We start from the raw sequence: 27,198 nt of genomic DNA on the forward strand, positions 1-27,198 counted from the left end.
AATCTACCAAACAAGGACATGCTGACTCTACTCCCCAGTAGTATCTTCTGCCTCTTTGCACCCCAAATTAAGTTGAGATGATGGCATCTAGTAATACAATTTGTGTAACTCACCAAAAACAAAGTTGTCTGGTCTGAAGATCTGGCCAAAGGGACCTGAGCGAACAGAGTCCATGGTCCCAGGTTCTAGATCCACCAAGATAGCCCGAGGAACATATTTGCCACCTATAAGGAACCAAATAAAAAATCAGTGGAAAAAAAAAAGGAACCAAATAGATGCATAAGCGCCCCCTAGAGTGTTGGTTGGTAAAATCGGGTTGAGACTGCTGCAGACCCAAACCTGTCATCCCGGGTCTTGACACCAGGTGGCAGCACCTCAAAGTAAGGCCCACCTCAAAGTAAAATGGTGGGTTATACCAAAGGGCTCCTAAGAGCAGCACTTACGGCACTAGTAGGGAAAGGAAATGATATTCGGCCCTCTCCCCTGTTGTTGCTCTCCCTCACCTGTGGCTTCATTGTAGTACACAGAGATGCGGTCCAATTGCAGGTCGCTGTCTCCGTGGTAAGTACCGGTAGGGTCAATGCCGTGTTCATCGCTGATAACTTCCCAGAACTGCCAGGGAAGAGCAAACAGTTCCAATCTCAAGGTGTCCCCCCGCCTCCCCCTCATCTTCCATTTCTATTCCAAAACACCTCCAGAGCCTGCGACGGTTTTCTACCCGCCACGCCCTTTCTCTAAGACACAAGCCCAACAAGGAAAGCTTCATCTGCTCTCCTTGAGGTGTGAGGATTTGCTGTGGATCGGATTGGAGCCCGCAAACTGTGTGTGGGCGCGTAAGGTCTGCAAGACTTTAGCCACCGCCTCTCCACCCAGTGCACAAAAGGCGGGGGTCGGAAAAAAAAAAAACGCTGCCGCAGTAGACCACCCCACGCGCGCCACGTGACTGCGGCGCACGCGCACAAAAGCCGACCAAGGGAGGCGCCGCGCGTGGGCGGGGCCAGAGGCACAAATTCGGCGGGCGAGGGGCGGGGCGGGGCTTCCGCTCCGCGCGCCCCCACCGGCGGGCAGGGCCGCATTGTCGCGGCGCGCCAGGGGCGCCGCGGCCCCGCCCCCGGAGGCCCGCGCCCTTGGGCTACAACGTTGCAGCCGCACTTCCTCCCGCCCCTCCCCCGCTACACTGTAACCGCGCGCAAAAAAAAAAAAAAAAATCTCCCCAGCCTCGGAAATGTATTCCTTTGCCAGCTTCCTCTTCGCTTATTACTACTTTCGCCCCCATTTCAGCCCTGAAGGATCTTTTTTACAGAAAAGCACGCCTTTCATTTTTTTTTTCTCAATTCCCTTCTACTGGGCTCAATCCGTGCGATTTTAGGGGCAACGAAAAAGAGGTAAATTGTAAATGATCGTTGCACCCACGGAAAGACTATGGGAATACCCCTCGGGGTTCTCGGGCGTGCTGGGATCCCGATCCCTTTGTGAATGCAAAAGCGCAGTGCAGCCCACCGCGCGGCTCGCGTCCGCCACCTTAGCAAGTGAGGTTTTGCATGGGAGGTCCCGCAGTTGCCCGCCCGCTCTCGCCCCTTCCCGTTTTTCCCTAGGAAGCCCCTGGCGGAGGGGGGGGGGGGGAGGCGGGATCTACATTGGGAAAACCTCGCCCGGCTTTGTCTGGCACCGCTTTCTGACCATTTCCCCATCTCTCCAGTTCCTGAACCGTTAGAAGATCCTTTTTAAGATCTTCTAGAACCTCAAGTCTTTCCGCGTGCCACGCCCGAAAGATCCTTTCAATAGTTTCCCCCCAAACACCCGATTTTCAGAGTCAAATGCTACCTACAAATGTGCATCCCACCTATCTGTGGAAAAACTTTCTTCGGGGAGGCACAAAGCTTAAGGATGGAGAACGCGAATGGCCCCAGCCATTCTTCACAACCGACCCAGGTCTTCCATTTTAAGAAAGATTACAGTTAAAAGGAAAGGTTTAAAATTCTTACCTTGGCACCGATCTGGTTGCCACACTGACCGGCCTGGATGTGCACGATTTCCCTCATGGTTAAAAATTAATTTTAATTTTCTTTTTGCTCGCCTCAAGTTATGTGCGGGGCAAGAAAATGGTTTTTTTTTTCCTCAGTGCAGGTCGTGGGCTGAAAGGATGGAACGTGCCCCGGAGGCCGGAGCAGTGAGATCCGCACGCGACGGCAGGAAGATTCTGAGAGGCAGAAGATACTGGACGGCGAAGGAGGGAAGGCGGGCTGGGTGGGGCGCGCGTGCGCAGGGCTGGAGGCGGGAGAACGGCGCCCGCGCAGCGGTCAGGAGACAAAGCCTCCAGGAGCTTGGCCCTGATTAGACGAGGCCGGTCACGTCCAAGACTCCCATTGGTCCCTGGCCCAGCGGACGAGCGCAGTGTTCTCTGGGAGTTGAAGTCCTCTATTGTCCACGCTGCAAAATGAACTTACAAATGGGTGGGTACTTGGATTTTTGCCTTTTGTAGTTTCCTTTATCTTTTTGAATGAAAAAAAAAAATGCCCTTGCACAAGATTCTTTTCCCTTTGTGCCAGACTACTTTTGCACCGAAATTAAGCAGTTTTCAGGGACACAGGAATTGAAGAGTCTGAAGTGCCGTGAATTGAGAGGTGGGACCGGCACGCCCTGAAAGCTCCCCACTGCGGTAGCTCTCGGGAGGGCAGGACTGCTTAGTTCAGCGAAAACTCTGGAAAAGTGTGGCATTCTGCATCCGATGCTTTGTTGACCCGAGGCCTGAACTTCAGGAAACCTCTGCTCCCCAACGTACCTCAGGAAGAAGGAAGGGATTGCCCTATTTCCTTCGAATGATAATGTTTCAAAAGAGAAACAAAACTGCAGGAAAAGCTTCTTAGAATAGAGTGGTTGTGTGGTACGTATCCTTTGAAGAGTAAGTTGAATAGTTCTGAGAACAGATCCCGGATTTCGGAAGTCGGAAATAGCTGTGTACATAGGATATCTAGGCCTTAAGGCAGAATTTGAAGATATCTTGGTCATCTTGTCTAAAGGGAAGTATGTCAAAAGGTAAATATGGAGTGAGATGATCGAACTTAAATATCTTTCCGGCCTGTCCTTTTTACATACTTCGATGAAACTAGTGATTTTTTTTAGCTTACTGATGTCACTGACCAGGTATAGCCATTGCAGAGTCCTAGGGTTGCAAAAGAAAAGAGGGAGAACTGTATGGTCGCAAGTTAAAATCCATGTTATCTCCCAGGTAGTAGTAACCAAATCAAGAACCAGGAATGCATAAATGATTAAAAATTAGTCCCCTAGCCTCCAGAATCTTGCAGTTTGTTAAGCGTATATGAGTCAGGTGAGCACTGTAATGAAGCCATGATATCAAGGTCATTGTTAATTAGCATTGAGTAATACACAGATCAACACACATTTTTTAAGTCCTCTAATTAAATTAACATCAACTAGAACAGACTGGAGGTGTGGCTCCACGTGTAGAACATCTGTTTTAAGAAGTACGAGGCCCATAAGGTTCAATCCCCAGTGCTGCCAGAAAAAAAATGTTTTAGGGTGTTGTGGGTTTTTTGTTTTGTTTTTTGGCAGTTCAGTGTATTGAACTCAGTGCCTCAGGTTTATCAGAGAAGTACTCCATCACACGAACCACACCCAACCACACCTTCACCATGAAATGTAATTGTGCTGTTCGCAGAAAGAGCTAAAATTTCTACGTTATATAACCTGTAGGAACCTAGGCTAGTCGTTTAACAGAGCTTCCTATGTCTGACTTAGAAAATCTACTTCAGACTATTGGCTATGGACATAACAAAGATCAAAGGGGAAAGAATTCCACGTCGAAGTCTACCTATTTTCTATGCCATACTAGTAGACAATACATTATTTTGGCATATTTTTCTCGTCCCTTGAACGGTGATTACAGACTTGTTAGCAAACCAGTTTTGCCTTTGGATTTTTCATTTAGGAAAACGACCTCAAAATGTCCGTCAGAGATAAATTCCCCAGAAGAAATGACATGACATTTTACTAAGCAGACCAAATCAAAAAGGAAATGAAATTCCACCGCAATGAGGAGTCTCCCCAGGGCCACGCCTATGGGCTGCTATCCAAACTGCAGTCTCCAGCCACGACTGCAACCCGCAGCCAGTTTTCATTTTTCCTGAGTCAGCTTACACCATATCTGGGAGGACCGCGGAAGGCCGCTCTGTAACGCACCGGCCGCGTTGGGTAATCTCTATGGTACGGCCCTTCTATCCACTGCCAGCAGCTGGCGCCAGACTCTCTGGTCGCGCCTTGGAAATCTGCGCGGGAAGTGGGTGGCTTTCGGCAGCCGGGGTTGGCCTTTGGCGCGGACCAATGGCTGTGTGCTATTCTCTCCCTCCCGACGGCTGCATCGAATTTATCATTTACTTTAACTGATCTCTCAGTCTCCCGCCACCAGCCGACTCTTTTAAGCGGCGAGGTGGGGGTGGGGCTTCAAATGTGCCCGAAGCTTCTTCGGCCTGCTGCGGACTTTGAAAGATAGGAGACGGGAGCCAATCAGCGAGTTGATTTCCTTCCGGCATACGCATTTGCTCCGCCCACGCCGCGGCCGTTACTGGCGGCGCGCGCTCCCGCGCGCGCGCAGCGACTCAAAGTAAGTGAGTTCTGGGGACCTCGCCCACAGCTATCAGGTACCATCTTGGTCCCTCCGGAAGGCTGGAGGGGCGTGCCTTTGGTGCGTCCTGGCCGAGGTAATTTGAAAGTTTGTTTTCTCATTGTAATACTCACCCCTTTGCCTGGTGCCCGGACTCCAGTTTAGGTATGAGGACCCAAGGGAGACTTTGGGCCTCGAGGGGACTTACAGGGGTGTGAAGATCAAAGATGGTGGCCCTTCAAATTGGAGCCAATCGGCGTGGGCGCCCGTTGAGGTTGGCGCGCTTAGGGTCAGAAATAACCCCCCGGGGGGCGGGGGCGTTCTTACTTTCCTTGTCAACAGTTTCCCGTCAGGGTGGCATCTTTCGAGGTAAAATTACATCCATGCTACTTTGAATTTCCGTCATTTGTTTTTTCATTAGTAGCCTCAGTGCCATAGCCAACATGAGAGCAGGATTCTTTTCTACTTAATTGAAGGTGTATCTGAAATAGGTCCGATGGTACCAGGTGTGCATAATCACCATAGAATGCATAGGGGGAGACCATAGAATGCATGGGAACGACACACTTCTATTACTACAGACTGGAAGCAGGTATGGACAGACATAAGGTTCTGATCATAGAGCTAGCTAAAGAGTTTAGATTGTTTAGATTGTATGCTGTGGGCAATAGAAAGCAGAAGAGAATATTGGGAGGAAGAGAGATTATCTGGATGATACTGGCCAAGTTCCTCAGCTCACCTGTGTTCCAGTTTGTGAATCTGGAAAATTGGAGAATAACTCCTACTTTCCATGGTTCAGGAGTACATTTGGTTAGTATAAAATAGTATTTGTTGCATAGAAGCCACTGTCTGTCAGCTGTTCTGGTTCTTTGCACTTTAGTCTGATCATGCTTAGATGGTAAGTGAAGTAAAAAGCTCGGCTTTGCTGAGCGCTAGTGGCTGGTGACTCACACCTGCTAATCAGGAGGCTGAGTTCTGAAGATGTCCATTTGAAGCCAGCCCAGGAAGAAAAATTTGTGAGACCCTTCCAATTAACTAGAAAAAAAAAATGTGTGTATATATCTATATTTAAAGCCAGAAGTAGAAGTGTGGTTGATAGAGTGCCAGCCTTGGCACTGTTAAGAAAAAAGGCAAATATACATTTAACATACTCCAAACTTTTTCAATATGTCTTCCAAGCAGGAAAAAGCTAGGCTCAATATCTTACTGCTTCAGCTTCCTGACTAGCTGGAGCTACTTCGCTTTCAAACTTATTTAAAGCACCTTTTTATAATTATGTAGTTGGGACCTTGTAGTGTTTTTTACTTATGTCATGGGGGGAAAAAAAAAAACCTTAAGTCCTGGTCAATTGGAGATAAGAGTCTTTCATGACTATTATTCTAATTTTTCAGGAGGCTGAGATCTGAAGATCTATGTTTGAAGCCAGCAGAGGCAGACAAATTCGAGACTCTTATCTTTAAATAACCAGAACAAGAACATGAGGCCCTGAGTTCCAACATTTAAAAAAAAAAAAATCAAGCTGGCCTCAAACACATGATTTTCCTACCTCAGCTCAATAAGGCTAGGATTACGGACATGCAATATCACACTGCACTCAAACTTTTTTTTTTTTTTTTGGCCAGTCCTGAGTCTTGAACTCAGGGCCTGGGTACTACCCCTGAGCTTCTTTTGCTCAAGGCTAGTGGGTCACAGCACCACTTCTGGCTTTTTTTTTTTTTTTGGTCGGTCATGGGGCTTGAACTCTGGGCCTGGGCACTGTCCCTGTACTCTTCAGCTCAAGGTGAGTGCTCTACCACTTGAGCCACAGCAGACCTTCTGGTTTTTTAGTTTACTGGAGATAAGAGTCTCACGACTTTCCTGCCCAGGCTGGCTTTGAACCACGATCCTCAGATCTCAGCCTCCTGAGTAGCTAGGATTACAGGCATGAGCCACTGGCACCTGGCATCTGACTTTTTTGTTTATGTGTTACTGAGGAATCAAACCCAGGGCTTCATGCATGCTAGGTATGCTCTTAACACTAAGCCACATTCCCAGCCCCTTGTTTTATTTTTATTTTATTTGTAACTCATGGGGCTTGAACTCAGGGCCTGGGTGCTGTCCCTGTGCTTTTTTTGCTCAAGGCTAAAACCTTGCCGCAGCATCACTTCCCGTTTTCTTTTCTTTTGGTCAGTCTGGGGCTTGAACTCTGGGCTTGGGCACTATATCCCTGCATTCTTAAGCTCAAAGTGAGCACTCTACCGTTTGAGCCACAGCACCACTTCCGGTTTTCTAGTGGTTAATTGGAGAGAAGTGTCTCCCGGACTTTTCTGCCCGGGCTGGCTTTGAACCATGATCTCAGCCTCCTCAGTGGCTAGGATTACAGCCACTGGCGCCCGGCAAATTAATTTTTTGTTGTTGGTCATGGGGCTTGAACTCTGAACTCTGGGCCTAGGCGCTATCTCTCAGCTCTTACAGCTCAAGGTGAGCACTCTACCGCTTGAGCCACAGCACCACTTCCTCACTTCCGGTTTTCTGATGGTAAAGTAGGGATGAGTCTTTGACAAGCAGAGCACAGGTGAATCACACCTGTAATTCTAGCTACTCAGGATGCTAAGATCTGAAGATTACAGTTCAAAGCCAGTCAAGGCAGAAAAGTCCCCTGTGAGACTTTTATCTCCAATACACTACTCAAAAAAAGCTGGAAGTAGTGTTATGGCTCAAGTGGTAGAGTGTTAACATTGAGCACAAAGAGGCTCAGGGATAGCACCCAGGCCCTGAGTTCAAGCCATAGGACTGGTTAAAAAAGTCTGACTTTTCTCTCCAGGCTGGCTTTGAACCTTGATCCTCAGATCTTACCTTCCTGACCAGGATTATAGGTGTGAGCCATTAGCACCCCACTTTTTTTTAGTTTTTTTTTTGGGGAGGGGTCCAGTCTTGGGGCCTGAACTCTGGGCCTGGGCGCTGTCCCTAAGCTCTTCAGCTCAGGGCTAGCGCTCTACCACTTGATCCACAGCGCCACTTCTGGCTTTTTTCTTTTTGCTTATGTGGTGCTGAGGAATCGAACCCAGGGCCTCATGCATGCAAGGCAAGTGCTCTACACTGAACCTTCTCAGCCCCCCACCTTTTTTTTTGGAGGGGGGGGGTCCGGTCGTGGGGCTTGAACTCTGGGCCTGGGCGCTGTCCCTCAGTTCTTCAGCTCAAGGCTGGTGCTCTACCACTTGAGCCACAGTGCCACTTCCGGCTTTTTTTTTTTTTTTTTGCTTATGTGGTGCTGAGGAATCGAACCCAGGGCCTCATGCATTCAAGGCAAGCACTCTACCACTGAGCCACCTTCCCAGCCCCATTAAAAAAAAAAGTATTTGTTGGCCATGAGGCTTGAACTAAGGGCCTGGGTGTTGGCCCTGAGTTCTTTTTGCTCATCGCTAGCGCTCTATCACTTTTTTTTGGGGGGGAGGGTCATGGGGCTTGAACTCTGATCTTGGGTGCTGTCCCTGTGCTCTTGCACTCTTCAGCTCCAGGCGAGCACTTGAGCCACAGCACCACTTCCTGTTTTCTGATGATTTATTGGAGATAAGAGTCTCACAGACTTTCCTGTCCGTGCTGACTTTGAACCTCGATCCTCAGATCTCAGCCTCCTGGGTAGCTAGGATTGCAGGCGTGAACCACCGGCACCCGGTGGCTCTTGAACCACAGTACTATTTCTGGTTTTCCGGTGGTTAATTGGAGATAAGAGTCTCAGAGACTTCCCTGCTTGGGCTGGCTTCAAACCACGGTACTCATATCTCAGCTTCCTGAGTAGTTTGGGGTTACAGGTGTGAGCTATGGGAGCCCCATTCTGTTTTTAATTGGTTATTGAACCCAGAATCTCACATATGCTGGGTGAATGCTCCTCTAAGCTACTCTCCCTCTAGCCTCCCCCACGCATACACGCACACGCATACACGCGCATGCTCATGCCAATACTGGGGCTTGAACTCACAGCCTGGGTGCTGTCCCTTAGTTTCTTCCCCTCCCCCCTTTTCTGCTCAAGAATAGAGCTTCACTACTTGAGCTATAGCTCCTCTACTGGATTTTTGGTGGTTCATTTGAGATGAGTATTGCAGACTTTCCTGTCCAGGCTGGCTTTGAACTATGATCCTCAGATCTCAGCCTTCCTACTAGCTAGGATTACAGGCTTGAGCTACCAGTGCCTGCCTCCAAAAAGTATTTTTAAATGCTTCAGAAGGATAACAAAATGATTGGTAGGAAGGGAAGCATCCACAACTATCAAGGTTTACTTCCAGTTATCATTCTCCACATGCTGCATATGCAAACCAGTGATGGGATAATGATAATGTCTTTCCTTAACAGAGCATGGAAGACACCCAGACTATTAACTGGGATGCTGAAGAAGAGGAGGAGACAGAGCAATCCAGAGGATCCTTGGGGCATAGCTCGGAACCTGTGGGGCAACTGAGAATTTTCAGTGGCACGCATGGACCAGAAAAAGGTCAGGGGTATTACGTGCTAAAGGATGGTTATAGATTTTTTTCTTTGTTTTTTTTCTTTTGGAGGTACTGGGGATTAAATTCAGGGCCTGTGCTTGCTAGGTTGGTTCTCTTATCAATTGAGTAATAACTCTACATCCTACTTAGTTCACTATTTTGGAGATTAGAGTTTAGCAAAGTTTTTTTTTTTTTTTTGCCAGACTGTCTTTGAACCAACAGCCATCAGTGCATAGCTTGTTGCTGTTGTTGTTGGTGGTGGTGGTGGTGGTGGTCATGAGCTTGAACTCAGGGCCTGGGCTCTTTCCCTGAGAGTCTCACACAAAGCTGGTACTCTGCCACTTGAGCCATAGTGCCGCTTCTGGTTTTCTGGTGATTCATTGGAGATAAGTCTCACAGAATTTCCTGCCTGGGCTGGCTTTAAACTGTAATCCTCATATCTCAACCTCCTGAGTAGTTAAGGTTATAGATGTGAGCCACTAGGGCCTGACTTCTTTTTTTTTTCTCTATTATTTTTCTTATTAAAAAATACCAAGGGGGCTGGGAACTGGTGACTCCCAGCAGCTACTCAGGAAGCTGAGATCTGAGGATCACTGTTCAAAGCCAGCCCTGGCAGGAATGTCCTGGAGACTCTTATCTCAAATTAACTACCAGGAAACCAGAAGTGGTACTGTCTCTCAAGTGGTACAGTCTTCCTTTGAGCTGAAGAGCTCAGGGACAGCTCCCAGGCCCCAGAGTTCAAGCCTCACAACTGGGGAAAAAAACCAACGGACTGGGAATGTGGCTTAGTGGTAGAGTGCTTGCCTAGCATGCTTGAAGCCCTGGGTTCAATTGCTCAGTACCACATACACAGAAAAGGCCAGAAGTGGCACTTTGGCTCAAGTGGTAAGAGTGCTAACCTTGAGCAATAGAAGCTCAGGTATAGTGCTCAGGCCCTGACTCAAGCCCCAGGACTGGAAATCAATCAATCAATCAGTCAATCAATCCAGGTTTATTTTACTTTTTTTAATTAGCTTACATCAGTTATACTAACATTAGCTTACATTAGTTATACTTTTTTTTTCTTTGTGACAGTACTGGGGCTTGAACTCAGAACTTTGTATTCTGGCTTGGCACTTTCACACAAAACTGGCACTCTGCCGTTTAAGCTACATCTTCACTTCTAGGGTTTGTTGTTTTTTTGTTTTTGCTGATTGATTGGAGGTAAGAATCTCTTGACCTTTTCTTCCCAGGCTAGCTTTGAACCTAAGTCCTCAGATCTTAGCCTCCTCAGTAGCTAGGATTACAGGTGTGAGCTACCAGTGACTGGCTTATGTATGTATGAATGTATTTATGCATCAATTAGTTGTACAATGAGGTTTCATTTTAGCAAGTCCATTTATGTGTACATCATGTGTGGGTGGGGGTGGGGGTGTGGGTGTGTGTGTGTGTGCGCGCCCGTGCACACACACATGTGTGCACCAGTCCTGAGGTTTGAATTCAAGGTGTGGGCATTGTCCCCAGGTGTTTTTGCTCAAGGCTGCCACTCTACCAGTTGAGCATAGCTCCACTTGTGTTTTTTTGGTGGTTAATTGGAGATCAGAATCTCATGGGCTTTCCTGCCCAACCTGGCTTCAAATCTTGCTCCGAAGATCTCTGCCTCCTGGGTAGCTAGGAATACATGTGTGAGCCACCTGAACCCATCCTGGCCTCAAACTCTTGATCCTCCTGCCTAAGCCTCCCAACTGCTGAGATTACAGGCATTCTCCACCATGTACAACTGGTCCTTTTTTTTTTTTTTTCTTGGTCAGTCATGGGGCTTGAACTCCAGGCCTGGGTGCTGTCCCTCAGCTCTTCAGCTCAAGGCAACTCTACCACTTGAGCCCCTGCACCATTTCCAGTTTTGGTGGTTAAATGGAGATAAGAATCTCATGGACTAAGCCGGGCGCTGGTGGCTCACGCCTGTAATCCTAGCTACTCAGGAGGCTGAGATCTGAGGATCGCGGTTCAAAGCCAGCCCGGGCAGGAAAGACCGTGAGACTCCTATCTCCAATAAAACCACCAGAAAACCGGAAGTGGCGCTGTAGCTCAAGTGGTAGAGCGCTCGCCTTGAGCTGAAGAGCTGAGGGACAGCGCCCAGGCCCAGAGTTCAAGCCCCACGACCGACAAAAAAAAAATAAAGAATCTCATGGACTTTCCTGCCTGGGCTGGCTTTGAACCTTGATCCTCAGATCTCAGCCTCCTGAGTAGCTAGGATTACAGGCATGAGCCACTGGGACTTAGCCCAACTGGTCTTATTTTTAGGGAAGGTAGGGGAGGTAGAAGCTTATATATGTTTCAGAAGAAATCCAAAAAATTGTTTTACCAGGAAGAGGAACCAACTGAGTTGATTTGTTCTAGACTAGTGCAGTGATTTTACTTTAATAGGAAAAGATGAAGAGAATCTAACAACCCACCACAGTCTGGAGATGGGTGATGGTGATTGTTGCACAATGCGTATTTAACACAACTGAATGGTATACTTAAAATGATTAAGATGATAAGTTTATGTATATTTTGTTGCAATAAAATAGTCCACTAGGCATGATAGCACATGCTTCTAATCCTAACACTTAGGAGGCAAGGGTAAGATGGTTGAATTGAAGCCAGGTAGGCTCTATAGTAAACAAGGGCTGGGAAGGTGGCCCATTGGTAGAGGCTTGCCTTGCATGCCTGAGGCCCTGGGTTCTATTCCTCAGCACCACATAAGCAAAAAGGAAAAAGCTGGAAGTGGTGCTGTAGCTCAAGTGGTAGAGCGCTAGCCTTGAGCTGAAGAGCTGAGGCCCAGAGTTCAGGCCCCACGACCAGACTCCCCCCCCCCCCCCCCCCCCCCCGCAAAAAAAAAAGAGTAAACAAAAAGTCCAATGGGAATGGACAGGGTTTTATATATGAATAATGCTTTATATAATTTTTCAATGCCTAGATGTTCTTTTTTTTTTTTTTTTTTTTTGTCGGTTGTGGAGCCTGAACTCTAGGCCTGGGTGCTGTCCCTGAGCTCTTCAGCTCAAGGCTAGTGCTCTACCACTTGAGCCACAGCGCCACTTCCAGATTTTTCTTCTTATGTGGTGCTGAGGAATCGAACCCAGGGCCTCATGCATGCAAGGCAAGCGCTCCACCACTGAGCCATCTTCCCAGCCCTCAATGCCTAGATGTTCTAAGGCTTTTTATTTTTCTAATATTTGTGGCAGGCTTGAGTGAATAGCAGGGTAACTAACCAGAACATTTGCCTAACCTTGGACTTCATCTACTCTCAAATCCTTAGATTTTCCACTATATCTTGGGAAGAATATGGTAGGCCGAAGCCCTGAGTGTGCAGTGACTCTGCCCTTTCCATCCATCTCCAAACAACATGCAGTGATTGAAATTTTGGCCTGGAACAAAGCACCCATCCTTCAGGATTGTGGAAGCCTCAATGGTACTCAAATCCTGAGGCCACCTAAAGCCTTGAGCCCTGGAGTGAGTCATCGTCTGAGGGACAAGGAATTGATTCTGTTTGCTGACTTTCCCTGCCAGTACCATCGCCTGGATGTCCCTCAACCCATTGTTTCCCAGGGCCCTCTAACAGTAGAAGAGACCCCCCGGGTACAGGGAGGAACTCAGCCCTCTCGGCTTTTGGTTGAGGACTCAGAGGAGGAAGTAGGTAAGTTTGTTTATTGGGAGCCTGGATGAAGAGGCAAGAATAATGATTGTAAAATTGTTCATCTTTGCTCTTCCTTGCCAGATTTTGTTTCTGAAAGGTGTGTTACGAAAGAATCAGCGACCACATCCTCCCCTTTGCCAACAGTGGTTCCAGAAAGGTGAGAATCAAAGGGTCAAATCCCTGCATTTTCAACAAGAGGAATAAGCAGGAGCTGGAGGATCCGTCTCTAAGAGATGATTATCCTGAAAAGTGGAGCTTAGGGACTATACATATATTCATTTACTCCACTGAATTTTTTTTTCCAGTCCTGGGGCTTGAACTCTGGGCCTGGGCGCTGTCCCTCAGTTCTTCAGCTCAAGGCTAGCACTCTACCACTTGAGCCACAGTGCCACTTCTGTTTTTCTGAGTGGTTTATTGGAGATAAGCCTCAGGGCCTTTCCTGCCCAGACTGGCTTTGAACCGTGATCCTCAGCCCTCAGCCTCCTGAGTAGCTAGGATTACAGGTGTGAGCAACCGGCACCCGCTTTTTTATAATTTGTTTTGTTTTTTTGTTTTTGGTCATGTGGCTTGAACTCAGGGCCTGGGCGCTGTCCTGAGCTCTTGAGCTCAAGGTGCGTGCTCTACCACATGAGCCTCAGCACCACTTCTTCCTGAGCTTCTCTTGCTCAAGCTCGTACTCTACCACTTGAACCCCAGCACCACTTCCGGCTTTTTCTATTTATGTGGTACTGAGGAATCGAACCCAGGGATTCATGCATGCTAAGCAAGCACTCTTAGCACTAAGCCACATTCCCAGCCACTCCATTGAATTTTAATGGAATATCTCTGATGTATATCAAAGGAAAACTAATTGCTAAAAATACTAATTACCTATGTCTGCCCTTTAGCTCACAGTTGAATAGGATACCCTTTTCTCTCTCTTTTTTTTTTTTTTTTTTTTTTGGTGCTTGTACTGGGATTTGACTCAGGGCCTTGGCTTTTTCACTCATGGCTGGCACTTGCCTCTAGTTTTGGCATTTTAGCAAGTTAATATCTAATAGGAGACACTCAAATTTGTCTGCCCATGCTGACTCTGAACCTCAGATCTCAGCCTCCTAGGTAGCTAGAATTATAGATGTAGCCACTGGCACCAAACTGGGGTACTCCTTCTTAGGAAGTAAATTCTATAGATTCTTTTCTCTTCTCTTCACAGTGATGAAGAAGGGCCTTCTCCAGCCCCTGGTGGTTCTGGGACATCTTTTCCCTTCAACTTGGACAGTGACACAGATGAGGAAAAAGACCAACAACCAGCAACAGGGGAGACTGCTTTAACTTCAAGGAAAGATACCACTGCAGAGGCAGAGCAGCCTGAAGCCAGTGGAGTTCTGACTACTGTCAGACTAGTAAAGGCTCAATCTTCAGTGGAGAATGACCAGGGCACAAAAATTAAGAATGTGGGAAATGGAGAGATTCTGGAGAAGAGCCAGCCTCCTGAGGACAGTGACACAGATGTGGATGAAGAAGACAGATCTCCTGGCAGGGCAGCTGATGTCCATTTGGAAAGGGCTCAGACTACTGGCTTTGTGGATAGTGATACTGATATGGAAGAAGAGGGAATTCCTGCCACCCCAGTTGTTCCTATGAAGAAGAGGCAGATCTTCCATGGAGTTGGTACAAAGGATCCTGGGACACCTGGTGTGGCACATGTGCAAGAGAGCCCAACTGGTAGTGATACAGATGTGGAGGAGGGCAAAGTTCCACTGGTTGTCCCTGCAGAGAGAAACCAAGCTTCCGTTGTGATCAACAGCGATACAGATGATGAAGAAGAAGTCTCAGCAGCACTCACATTGGCATGTCTGAAAGAGAATGGATCTGTTCTATGGGACAGAGGCACAGGCATGGGAGAACAACCTGTAGTCCTTCAAGAGCAAAGCCACATTGACTCTGGGAAAGACAGTGACACAGACATGGAAGAAGAATGGCTCCCAGTGGGAAAGAAGGAAACTGTCCCTAGTGGTCACACAGACAAGGGTGGGGCTCTTGTTATAGCAGATTCAGAAAAAGACCAACTTTCTTTTAGGGACAGCGATGTAGGTGAGAAAACAGATCTGAGCTCATCTAGGATTCACCCTCAGAGAAGCCAGAACTCCTCCTCTACTATAATGGGCAACAATACAGAAATGGAGGAAGAAGTCCCATCAGGGCCAGTTGTTACAAATCAGGAGCCTAGTGAGGGTACAAATCAAATAGATGTGGAAGCAGGAGGGAGCCTAGCAAAGATGCCTGTTGTACCTCTAGAGGAAGATGGACTTCCTGATGAAAACTGGGATACAAATGTGATAGAGGACCGGTCCTTAGTAGTAGCAGATGTGAAAAAGAATCAGCATCTGGAAAAAGAAAATCCTAGACCTGCAGATGTCTTTGAGCAGGAGCAAGGTCTTGAGATAGTCACCCAAAGTGGATCTCCTATGACACAAGTGGAGCAGATATTATTGCACCCAGTTAAGCCCACCCAATCACAGAGAGAGGGAGCCCAGACCCCAACAGGAAGAGGGGAAAAAGCACATAAGGGCAGGACCAAGCACTCCAAAGACAACTATGATGGTGAGTGCTGCCCTTCCTTCCTTCTTTGATTATTCATATAAACTGGTTGTAAGGGCTAGGAAGAGAATAGTAGAGATAAAGTAAGGAGTTAGGGTCAGACATGATTTTTTCTTTGATGATCTCTCCTGTACTCATCCCTACCAGATCCTGAAGATCTGGACCTTCAGGCTACTCAGTGCTTTGTGGAGAGAGAGAATCAGAGCGTGGAAGGTGAGGCACCTGGTGCCAGCAGGAACCTGGGAGACTGGTGGACGTTAAAGGTTGTGAAGGCTGGTGTGGGCAGGGCAGTAGACCTGAAGTAGGGTTCTACAGAGGAGCTGTATTCAAGGCTTCTTTTCTTGTACAGTAGTCCAGAGGATGGAGGATGAACCCACTCAGGCCTTCACATGTACCCTACCCCAGGAGCCCAGCCCTTCTCAGACCCCAGGTACAAGAAACTACTGTATCCATCACCTTTGCATCTTTTCTTACCTTCTGCCTCTGCATGGTCCTTTCTCATGGTTCTTTCTTATTCTTTTGCAATTTTGTTGATGTTTCTTCATCTTAGGAGGGAAAAAAAAGTGCTGGGTATGGTGCTATTTAGAATACATGGAGGTAGAGGCAGGAGGGTGGCATTTTGAGATCAGTCTGGACTACATAGTGAAACCTTGTCTCAAAACAACAATAAACAGGATTAGAGACTAGCTCAAGTGATAGAGTGCATGAAGGCCCTGAATTCAAACTCCAGTATTTGCCAATAACTTTTTAAACATAATAAAAATGACATGGGCTGGAAAGGTGGCTCAGTGGTAGAGCGCTTGCCGTGCATGCATGAGGCCCTGGGTTTGATTCCCTAGCACCACATAAGCAAAAAGAAAAAAAGCCACAAGTGGCGCTGTGGCCCAAGTGGTAGAGTGCTAGCCTTGAGCTGAAGAGCTGAGGGACAAAGCCCAGGCCCAGAGTTCAGGCCTCACAACCGGACCCTAAATAAATAAATAAAAATAAAAATGATATAACTCAGATCCATAGTCTAGATCTAGCCTATTGAGTGAGTTTTCATATTTTCATGTAAGGGTATGATCATTTCTTCTTTTTTTTTATTTGGACAGTCCTGGGGCTTGGACTCAGGGCCTGGACACTGCCCCTGAGCCTCTTTGTGCACTTGAGCCACACCATCACTTCTGGCTTTTTTGAGTAGTGTATTGGAGATAAGATCAAACAGGGACTTTTCTGCTGGCTTCAGACCACAAACCTCAGCTCTCAGCCTCCTGAGTAGCTAGGATTATAGACATGAGTCACTAGCAGCTTGATCTTTTATTATTATTAAATGTTAAAACTACTACATTATTCCCAGCTTTCCTTTAATAACACATTTAGATATTCATCAGTTTATCTTAATCCTTTTTCAGCCTGCAACCTTTTTTATCTTTTAACCTCTGTGTTTCTTTTTTCTCTGACACTGTCTCTTTATGTGCAGGTGCCCCAGATGAGCCTTGGGAAGTCTTGGCTACTCAGCCATTCTGTCTGAGAGAGGTTGAGGTCTCTGAACCCCAGCCCACTGCTGCCCACTTTGAGGTTCACAGATCTTGCCAATCTCCATCTAGGGCAGTATCAAGAGACCAGCATCCAGAGAACCCAGTTCACACAGAGCCATTGGAGAGAGCCATTGAAGGCAAAGGGATGCAGACTGTAGAGAAAGAAATGGACACACCAAAAGGAACAGCAGAGAGGGTGCAACCTGAGAAATGGCTGTCAGAGAGGGAAATCAAAGGATGGCCATCAAACAGTGAGAAAGAAGATGTGACAGGGGAAAAAGAATTAACTAGAGAGATAGAGGATAAAGAGCAAAACCAAATGTTAGCTGGAGCTGTCCAAACACAAGAGTTTGACACAAAAGTGAAAAGTGTAAGTCCTAAAAGGGATAGGGAAAGTTTGGCATTAGAAATGGAGACATCCAAGGAAATACAAGAAAACGAGAAGAAGGAGGCCCTTACAAGAGAAGTACTTGAGAGACAGGAAGATAAACCAGTGCCAAAGAAAAAATGCAAGCCAGCTGAGTTAGAAGTGAATCTAGATAGAGGGGAGGCAGACACGGGGAGCCAGAACCAGAAAGGGCAAGCCACCAGTCCAACACCGGAGTTTAGAGTGGAAGCAGGGCACCTTCAGGGACTTACTTCAGGCCCCATAGTTTCTGAGAGCCAGCCAGGTGGCAGAAGGAGAGCCCTAGTGAATCCCAGGAGGCAACAAAGAGGTAAGTAAAAGAGAAGAACCCAATGTGGTATGTGAACCCCATGATCATCACTTTCCAGGCAAACAGGCTGGCTAAGCTACCCTTCTGTTTACTCTCTAGGCCACTCCAAGCGCAAGATGCCAGCTGCTAAGAAGGCTTCCAGGGTAAGAGATGTTTTATTTTTGTCAGTTGTAGGCCTGAACTAGAGGCCTGGGCACTGTCTCTGAGCTGCTTTTACTCAAAGCTAGCGCTCTACCACTTGAGCCACAGCACCACTTCCAATTTTTCTAAATAGTTCATTAGAGATAGGAGTCTCACAGCCTCTCCCACCTAGGCTGGCTTTGATCTGCTTTCCTTAGATCTCAGCCTTTTAAGTAGCCTGAATTACAAGCCTGAGCCACTAGTGCCCAGCTCAGGAGCTGTTTTCTTGACTTTCCCTATGCCCTAGGTCAGCCCTCAATCCTTTCCAGCAACCTTTTCCCTGGCCTTTCCAATTCTTTCCACCATGATCTGTTTTCTTCTTTTTTTTTTTGGTCCGGTTGTGGGGCCTGAATTCTGGGCCTGGGCGCTGTCCCTCAGCTCTTCAGCTCAAGGCTAGCGCTCTACCACTTGAGCCACAGCGCCACTTCCGGCTTTTTTCTTTTTGCTTATGTGGTGCTGAGGAATCGAACCCAGGGCCTCATGCATGCAAGGCAAGCACTCTACCCTGAGCCACCTTCCCAGCCCCTGGTCTGTTTTCTTCTATCCTTACCACTCCTTAGTTAGCTTCTGTTGTTTTGCCCTTAAGTACCCATTGTTTTCCTTATCTGTTTCCCTAATCGTAACTCCCTCTACCTGACTCAGGAACAAATCTCCTCTTGTTTTGCTCTTTGTTGCCACTGTCATGTGTATGTGGAGAATACCATACTGGCATAGAGAGGCCTGCGGGAAAGGGGATGATGCTTCCTTCACAGTATAATGAAAGACAGGTCAAAGAACAAGAAATTCCAGTCATCATACTTTAACCAGAAACAAGGATCAAGAACAGAGTCCCTGCTGGGTGTTGATGGCTTGAGCCTGTAATCCTACTCAGGAAGCTGAGATCTGAGGATATCTGTTCAAAGCCAGCCTGAGCAGGAAAAGTCCATGAGACTCCTACCTCCAATTAACTACTAAAAAAATGGTACTGTTAGCCTCAGGCTGGTGGCTCATGCCTGTAATCCTAGCTGCTTAGGAGGCTGAGATCTAAGGATCATCACAGTTCAAAGCCAGCCCAGGCAGAAAATTCCTTGAGACTCTAACTACCAGAAAACCAGAAGTGGAGTTGTGGTTCAAAGTGGTAGATTTTTTATTTTTTTTGTCGGTCGTGGGGCCAGAACTCTGGGCCTGGGCACTGTTCCTCAGCTCTTCAGCTGTAGACTAGCGCTCTACCACTTGAGCCTCGGCCCCACTTCCGGCTTTCTCTGCTTATGTGGTGCTGAGGAATCAAACCCAGGGCCTCATGCAGGCAAGGCAAGCGCTCTACCACTGAGCCACCTTCCCAGCCCCTCAAAGTGGTAGAGCAATAGCCTTGAGTGAACAGGAAGAACAGTGTCCTAGTGTCCTCTTTCTCCCTCTTCATTTGCTTCTGTTTCTCCACAGGGCGAACCAGAACCCCCAGATGCTTGTCTGCCTCTGTCTGAGGTTTCAGCCCCACCTCACAGTCCAGGATATCTTGCACCTCAGCCTTTTCTTCCTCCTTCTCCCTCTTCTTCTGAGGCACCCACTCTTAGCAAAAGGCACAGTGGGAGTCAGGAAGCTCCAGAAACTCCCTTGTCCTCAGAGTCTTTTCACCCAAAGCATATTGTTAGACCTCGTTGGTCCTCTAGGACCACACCCTCTCCACTCTCTACTGCTCCTACCACTCCCATAGACCAGCCCATCCCCCCTGAGCCAACATATCAGGCAACCCGTACTAGGACACGTAGAACCTCTGTCAAGACCCCTGAACCAGTTGTCCCCAGAGCTTCTGAACTGCAGTCTTCCACCTCCACTGAGCCTGTGTCTCATGCCACTCGGGGTAGGGCCCTTAGATCCTCTGCCAAGACCCCTGGACCAGTTATTCCCTCAGGCCTTGAACTCCAGTCTTGTACCTCCACAGTCCAGCTTGTCACCCCCGAGCCTACATCTCATGCCACTCGAGGCAAGACACGCAGGTCGTCCATCCAGACCTCTAGACCAGTTGTCCCCACGGGCCCTGAACTCCAGCCTTCCACCTCCACTGTTCAGCCTGTCACCCCCAAGACTACATCTCATACCACTCGAGGCAAGACACGCAGGTCCTCTGTCCAGACCCCTGGACCAGTTGCTCCCACAGGTCCTGAACTCCAGCCTTCCACTTCCACAGTCCAGCTTGTCACCCCTAAGACTGCATCTGAAGCCACTCAAGATAGGACACATGGGTCCTTTGATGAGACCCCTGAAACAGTTGCCTCCATAGGCTCCAAACTCCTGCCTTCTCCCTCCACGGAGCAGCATCCTGTCCCCTCAGGGCCCACATCTCGAGCCACTCGGGGTCGGAAAAATAGGTCCTCCATCAAAACCCCTGAATCAGTTATCCCCACAGACCCTGACCTCCAGCCTTCCACCTCTGTTGTCCAGACTGTCACTCCCAAGCCTACATCTCGGACTACTAGGAGCAGGGCGTGTAAGTCCTCCATTTTGACTTCTGATCCTGAGCCCTTCGCCTCCATAGACCAACCTGTCATCCCTGAGACTATAACTCATAGCAGGACTCTAAATTTTTCATCCGTAAGTGCTACCCCAGTTGTTGCCACCTCTGAAGTCCCTCCTGCCACTATAGCCCAGCCTGTTCCCCTAGAGCCCATGCCTCAAGCCAATTGTAACAGGAAACAGGATGCTGAAAAACATGGTTCTTTCACACCTGTTAACCTCAAGCCTTGCCCTGCACCCCCTGAATCGAAGCCCAAGTCCTCAAATAACCAAAGACCAGGTGCTGCAAGAGCAATTGAATCCTTTGGGACCATTCCTGAGCCTGCCTCTCACCAGCTTCCTCAGGCACCTACTCATGCTCCCCGGAACCAAAAGATAAAAAAAGAAAGTACATCTGGGTTCACCCCAGAGCCTCTACCTAAGTTTTCTCAAATCCGCAAGAGGCCTTCTGCTACTGAGGGCTCACCACCACTCCAAAAACGGCCCCAGAAGACAGTGTTCCTCAAGGAAGAGGAAGATACTGTGGAGGAGCCAGGGAAGGAAGAGGTGAGGAGAGGGCTGGGACCACCACACTATGAACAAAACCTGGCTCAGAACCTCCCACCAAGATGTTTCTCAATCCCAGGATACAGTGATCCCAGGACCAGGCAAGAGGAAGAGAGACCAGGCAGAGGAGGGGCCCAAAGGAATACCAAGCCGCAGCCTCAGACGGGCCAAACCTAGTCAAGGATCAGCCCCTAAAGTAAGGAGGAGCCTGGGGCTTCATGGGACCTGACCAGGGATTTGAAAGGTGGGCATTGTTGGCAGGGGTAGCTGTGACCAGCTCAGACCAATCCCCTCCCCGCCAGGTACTCTTCACAGGAGTCGTGGATGCTCGTGGGGAGCGGGCAGTGCTGGCACTTGGGGGGACTCTGGCCAACTCAGTGACAGATGCTTCCCACCTGGTCACTGACCGAATCCGCAGGACTGTCAAGTTCTTGTGTGCTCTGGGAAGGGGAATCCCTATCCTCTCTCTGGACTGGCTATATCAGGTGAGAGGCCAGAAGACAGCTCACCTAACATTGAAGGAAGTGTCAAGATGAAAGGGGACATAGGATGACAAGGGGTTAATAAGGCAGAAGGCTTGTTTCATTCAAGAAAACTAAGTCTTCACAGTCTTAGTTGTCTTTCTTGCTTAAAGCTGGTGCTCTATCACTTGAGTCATGCCTATAGACTAGCATTTTCCTGGTTAATTGGAGATAGTCTTCAGACTTTTCTGCCCAGTCTGGCATCAAATCTCAATCAGAAAGTCTCAGCCTCCTGAAGTATAGATTTGAGGCACTGATGCCTGGGTTATTTCAAGAATTTTTTGGGGGGAGGGGTAGTCATGGGGCTTTAACTTGGGGCCTGGGCAATGTACCTGAACTTCCTTTGCTCAAGGTTAGCACCCTACCACTTGAGCCACAGCACCATTTCCGGCTTTTTCTATCTATGTGGTACTGAGGAATTGAACCCAGAGCTTTATGCTTGCTAGGCAAGCACTCTACCACTAAGCCACATTCCCAGTCCTCAAGAATTCTTTATAGATACTAAGTAGGTTCTCTAGGCAGGGAGTGGGATGAATCCTGATGCTGATTGCTGCTTCCCTTAGTCTCGCAAGGCTGGTCACTTCTTGCCCCCAGATGAGTATCTGGTGACTGACCCTGAGCAGGAAAAGAATTTTGGCTTCAGCCTTCGAGATGCACTGAGCCGGGCTCGGGAGCGAAGGCTGCTGGAGGTGAGCAACTGTCTTTCACCCAGTTCTTCAGCTACACCACCCCCATTTCCCATCAGCTGTCAGTATAAACATCCATTCCATTTCCCTCTGTCAGGGCTATGAGATTCATGTGACCCCTGGAGTCCAGCCACCACCACCTCAGATGGGAGAGATCATCAGCTGTTGTGGAGGCACGATCCTGTCCAACATGCCCCGGCTCTATAAGGTATGTCTGGTGTGTTCTGGTCTAGTGAGGGAACAGCAAAAGACAGCAGGAAGGGAAAAAGGTTAGAAGAAAATACAGAGGGCCAACTGACAGTGGCTCACGCCTGTAATCCTAGCTACTCAGGAGGCTGAGATCTGAGGATTGCAGTTCAAAACCAGGCTGGGCAGGAACAACTGTGAGATGAATCTCCAATTAACCACCAGAAAACCAGAAATGACACTTAAGTGGTAGAACACTAGCCTTGAGCTGAAGAGCTGAGGGACAGTGCCCAGGCCCAGAGTTCAAGGCCCATGACCCCCCCCCCAAAAAAAAAAAAAAAACCTGGAAGTGATGCTGTGTCTGAAGTGATAGAGTGCTAGCCTTGAGTACAAAGAGGCTCAGGGACAGTGCCCAGGCCCTGAGTTCAAGCCCCACAACCAACAAAGAAAATACAGAGGTACAAGTGGGAAAGGTATAAGAATGAGGAAATAGGGGCTGGGAAGGTGGCTCAGTGGTAGTGCTTGCCTCACATGCATGATGCCCTGGGTCCAATTCCTCAGCCCCACATAAACAGAAAAAGCCAGAAGTAGCACTGTGGCTCAAGTGGTAAAGCACTTGCCTTGAGCTGAGGGACTGCACCATGAGTTCCAGCCCCACGACTGACACCCCCCCAAAAAAAAAAAAAAAAAAATGAGGGAAAAGATGTGTTGACACCAAACGGACTTAGTTTTATTTTGTGTTTAAACATTTTCAAATACACACAAAAGGAGAATGATGGAAGGGGTAACTCTGCTCAAGAAGACCTGAACAGCCGGGCGCTGGTGGCTCACGCCTGTAATCCTAGCTACTCAGGAGGCTGAGATCTGAGGATCACGGTTCAAAGCCAGCCCGGGCAGGAGAGACCGTGAGACTCCTATCTCCAATAAACCACCACAAAACCAGAACTGGCGCTGTAGCTCAAGTGGTAGAGCGCTCGCCTTGAGCTGAAGAGCTGAGGGACAGCGCCCAGGCCCAGAGTTCAAGCCCCACGACCGACAAAAAAAAAAAAAAAAAAAAAGAAGACCTGAACACTGAAATAAGCCTGTTAAATTGTAACTCCCCTGAACAAAATAAAATGCACACACAAAAGACAAAATGGCTCCATTTCTAGCTTTTTTTTTTTTTTTTTTTGCCAGTCCTGGGGCTTGAACTCAGGGCCTGGGCACTGTCCCTGAACTTCTTTTGTTCAAGGCTAGTACCCTACCACTTGAGTCACAATGCCACTTCTGGATTTTTCTGTTTATGTGGTACTGAGAAATTAAGCCCAGGGCTTCATGCATGCTAGGCAAGCATTCTACTACTAAGCCACATTCCCAGCTCCAGCTTTTTGATGATTAATTGGAAATAAGAATCTTACAAACTTTCCTGCCCAGGCTAGTTTGAATCATAACCCCCAGATCTCAGCCTCCTGAGTAGCTAGAATTAAAGGTGTGAGCCATCAGTGCCTGACTGCTAATGATTTTAAAGGACATGACAAACATTATATTCTCCTACATATTTGTCCTCTTAAGAAATATGTAGTATAGCCGGGCACTGGTGGCTCACGCCTGTAATCCTAGCTACTCAGGAGGCTGAGATCTGAGGATCGCGGTTCAAAGCCAGCCCGGGCAGGAAAGACCGTGAGACTCCTATCTCCAATAAACCACCAGAAAACCAAAAGTGGCGCTGTAGCTCAAGTGGTAGAGCGCTTGCCTTGAGCTGAAGAGCTGAGGGACAGCGCCCAGGCCCAGAGTTCAAGCCCCACGACTGACAAAAAAAAAAAAAGCAATATGTAGTATGGTAGTATCACTATTAGTATCATAACAAATTAACAATAGTTTCTTGGTTGTTTCCTCACTCTATTAATCAAATTTTTCAGTTTCATGAAAGAGGTCTTTGTACAGTATCCAAAACAGGATTTAGCTAGGCAAAAGTATCCAGTCAAAGGTACTTGGAGACAGAGGCAAGAGTAACATTTGCACCATGAACTGCAATACTAGACTAGGGAACACAGCAAGGCACACACACTGTTATTCCTTAAAATCAAAATCCCATGGAAATTCTTGCCCAGCAAGTGTGAAGCCCTGAGTTTAATACCACAGAAACAGAAAAGGCAAAAATTCACAAGAGGCCATGAATTGATACATTTGTTGTAATTCTCTCACTGTAACATCTCCAACTCACCCTACCTTTTTTAGTTTCCTGCAGAATATTCTCAAGACCAAGCATTCTTCTGTTTTCCTTGTTTATATTGTTTTTTTTGTTTGTTTGTTTGTTTTTTGTTTTGAAAGTCCTGGGGCTTGAACTCAGGGCCCGGGCACTGTCCCTGAACTTCTTTTTTTTTTTTTTTTTTTTTTTTAAATTTTATTTTATTTTATTTGAGAACATACTGTACAGAGGGGTTACAATTACATGGGCAGAAAAATGCATACATTTCTTACCAAGCATTGCAGCCTCCTCCTTTGTTTACCCTTCACCTCCCTTCCCAGCCTCCCCCCTCCCTCCCATGTCCCTGAACTTCTTTTGCTACATTTGAGCCACAGTGCCACTTCGGTCATTCTTCTGTTTAGTGGTACTGAAGAATCAAACCCAGAGCTTCATGTATGCTAGGCAAGCCCTCAACCTCTGAGCCACATTCCCAGCCCCTAAATTATTTTGTATCTATTACCTTCTTCCATATTTCTTGGGAAAACAGCACCCGTGACTCACACCTTTAATCTTACCTATTGAGGAGACTGAGATTGTTAGAATACTGCTTCAAGCCAGTGTTCACAGAAGAAAGTTTAGGCCGGGCACTGGTGGCTCACGCCTGTAATCCTAGCTACTCAGGAGGCTGAGATCTGAGGATCACGGTTCAAAGCCAGCCCGGGCAGGAGAGACTGTGAGACTCCTATCTCCAATAAACCACCAGAAAACCGGAAGTGGCACTGTAGCTCAAGTGGTAGAGCGCTCGCCTTGAGCTGAAGAGCTGAGGGACAGCGCCCAGACCCAGAGTTCAAGCCCCACGACCGACAAAAAAAAAAAAACCAAAAAAAAAAAAAACAGAAGAAAGTTTAGGAGACCCCCTTCTCAAAAAGCTGATCAAGGTAGTAGGGAACTGTTTATCCTAGTTACCAGAAATCTAACATAGGTAGATAGGCATGACCTAACAGGAAGTAAGAAATCTCAAAAATAACAAGCAAAATTTAGGGCTAATGTCATGGCTCAATGGTAAAAGTGCCTGCTCAGCAAGCACAAGGCCAGGTTCAAAAAAAAAGAAAAATATTGGATACGGTCAGGTACTGTACCTCAAGCCTGCAGTCCTAGCCACTTGGGAGGCAGAAATTAGGAGATCAGAGTTTAAGGCAAGCCCAGGCAAAAGTTCACAAGATTCCCATCTCAAACAGTGGCTGGGTGTGGTGGTATGCACCTGTCATCCTAGCTATGGGGGAAGCACAGGGGCTGGGCACAGGGCTGTGAGTCTGTCGTCCTCATCAACACAGGGAAGCACAAGTAGATGGATGACAGCTCAGGCTGACCTGGCATAAAGGGAGACCCTACCTTGAGAATAACCATTGCAAAAAGGGGCTGAAGTTGTGGCATAAATGTAGAGCACCTGCCTAGCAAGAACACGGCTCTAAACTCAGTCCCAAGTACTGCCAAAAAAAAAAGCTTGGCTAAATTCAGCTTTCAAACAAGGGTACTTCACAGACTGCAACATGCTTCATTCTTTTCTTTTTTTTTTCTTTTGCCAGTCCTGGGGCTTGAACTCAGGCCCTAGGCACTGTCCCTGAACTTTTTTTTTTTTTTTTTTTGGTCGGTTGTGGGGCCTGAACTCTGGGCCTGGGCGCTGTCCCTCAGCTCTTCAGCTCAAGGCTAGCACCCTGCCACTTCCAGCTTTTTCTGAATATGTGGTGCTAAGGAATCGAACCCAGGGCCTCATGCATTCGAGGCAAGCACTCTACCACTGAGCCAACTTCCCACCCCCCTGAACTTCTTTTGCTCAAGGCTAGTACTCTACCACTTGAGCCACAGAGCCACTTCTAGCTTTTTCTGTGAATGTGGTACTAAGGACTTGAACCCAGGGCTTCATGCATACAAGGCACCCACTCTACCACTGAACCATATTCCCAGACAACATGTTTCATTCTTATGGTGTCCTATTTAGGAGTTACTACTTGAGTAATGTCTTGAATTTATTTTCCACTCTTTACTTTGTCTGCTCTGTCTTTCACAGCCTCAGAGAGTTGTGATCACATGCCCCGAGGATTTCCCTCGTTGCTCCATCCCATGTCGGGTGGGGCTGCCCCTTCTCTCTTCTGAGTTCCTGCTGACTGGAGTTCTGAAGCAAGAAGCAAAGCCAGAAGATTTTGTCTTCTCCAATGCAGAAATGTCATTTACCTGAAAACCCTAGTACCTAGTATCTTTTCCTTCCCAGCCCAGTAAATAAAGTTCTAGAAGACATATGTTAAAAAAGAACCAAGGGCTTTAGCAAGGACTTGGGTAAATTGTTATGTCTTGTCCTAGAATATAGATGAAACCAGAAAGTTTATGGGAAAACAGAAAGATAGGGAAATTTGGAATCAAATGTACAATGGCCATTCTGCCTAAATTTGTAGCCAGATAATGATGGTGTACATCTGTAATCTTGGCTACTCGAGAAGCAAGGCAGGAGGAACCAGAGTTTGAGTTTGAGGCCAGCTCAACCGAAGCTAGTGAAACCCTATCTGAAGAAAAAAAAAAGTTGGGGGATGGCTCAAGTGATAGAGTGCTTGCCTAGCACTTGAGAAATCCTGGGTTCAATCCCCAGTACCACACACACACAGTTGGCTAATCCCTGGCCGGGGAGTGTGGCTCAGTGGTAGAATGCTTGCTTAGCACACATGAGTCTCTGGATTCAATCCCCAGCACCACTAAAGAAAGGAAATTGGCTAATCATATATGCAGCTATCTTAAGTGTCTGCCTGTCTTTAGCCAGACATATAGTCATTCTCCAAACACTCATAACAAAAAGTAGCCTACCTCCTATTTGGAGG

General features: G+C 47.5%; 3 protein-coding genes across 6 annotated transcripts in view; 2 read left to right on the forward strand and 1 right to left on the reverse strand.

Annotated features, from left to right (window-relative positions):
* The window catches only part of Tubb (tubulin beta class I), a 4,275-nt gene extending 2,048 nt beyond the window's left edge, over positions 1–2,227 (reverse strand). Inside the window, exons 1-3 of the mRNA XM_042684068.1 lie at positions 1,986–2,227; positions 504–612; positions 114–224 (exon numbers count right to left, since the gene is read on the reverse strand). Of these exons, the coding sequence (XP_042540002.1) occupies positions 114–224; positions 504–612; positions 1,986–2,042 (277 nt within the window). The 5' untranslated portion in view covers positions 2,043–2,227. The remainder of the gene's footprint in view (positions 1–113; positions 225–503; positions 613–1,985) is intronic.
* The window catches only part of Flot1 (flotillin 1), a 20,552-nt gene extending 13,015 nt beyond the window's left edge, over positions 1–7,537 (forward strand). Inside the window, exon 14 of the mRNA XM_042684075.1 lies at positions 7,525–7,537. The gene's annotated coding sequence lies outside the window, so the exon portion shown is untranslated. The remainder of the gene's footprint in view (positions 1–7,524) is intronic.
* Mdc1 (mediator of DNA damage checkpoint 1) lies at positions 4,453–26,884 on the forward strand. 4 transcript variants are annotated; one of them, XM_042684022.1, is made up of 15 exons: positions 4,453–4,718; positions 8,951–9,089; positions 12,365–12,742; positions 12,824–12,899; positions 13,935–15,325; positions 15,470–15,535; positions 15,672–15,752; positions 16,782–17,555; positions 17,655–17,698; positions 19,155–20,771; positions 20,851–20,967; positions 21,074–21,256; positions 21,856–21,981; positions 22,076–22,186; positions 26,400–26,884. In XM_042684022.1, the coding sequence occupies exons 2-15, from the start codon at positions 8,954–8,956 to the stop codon at positions 26,565–26,567; spliced, it is 5,268 nt and encodes a 1,755-aa protein (XP_042539956.1). In that variant the 5' UTR covers positions 4,453–4,718; positions 8,951–8,953; the 3' UTR covers positions 26,568–26,884. The 4 variants fall into 4 exon arrangements, with proteins under 4 accessions (XP_042539956.1, XP_042539959.1, XP_042539957.1 ...); XM_042684025.1 differs by having other exon boundaries at positions 15,675–15,752; XM_042684023.1 differs by having other exon boundaries at positions 4,453–4,621.
* Positions 26,885–27,198: the final 314 nt, after the last annotated feature.

This window comes from Dipodomys spectabilis, unplaced genomic scaffold, assembly GCF_019054845.1.
Source record: "Dipodomys spectabilis isolate Male_0828 unplaced genomic scaffold, ASM1905484v1 ptg000085l, whole genome shotgun sequence".
Taxonomy (NCBI): Eukaryota; Metazoa; Chordata; class Mammalia; order Rodentia; family Heteromyidae; genus Dipodomys; species Dipodomys spectabilis.

Coding starts and splice junctions, on each gene's coding strand:
- Mdc1 (XM_042684022.1), top strand. CDS start 8,954: ATGGAAGACACCCAGACTATTAACTGGGATGCTGAAGAAGAGGAGGAG. Junction 15,326..15,469: donor CTCCAAAGACAACTATGATG/GTGAGTGCTGCC, acceptor CATCCCTACCAG/ATCCTGAAGATCTGGACCTT. Junction 15,753..16,781: donor CAGCCCTTCTCAGACCCCAG/GTACAAGAAACT, acceptor CTTTATGTGCAG/GTGCCCCAGATGAGCCTTGG.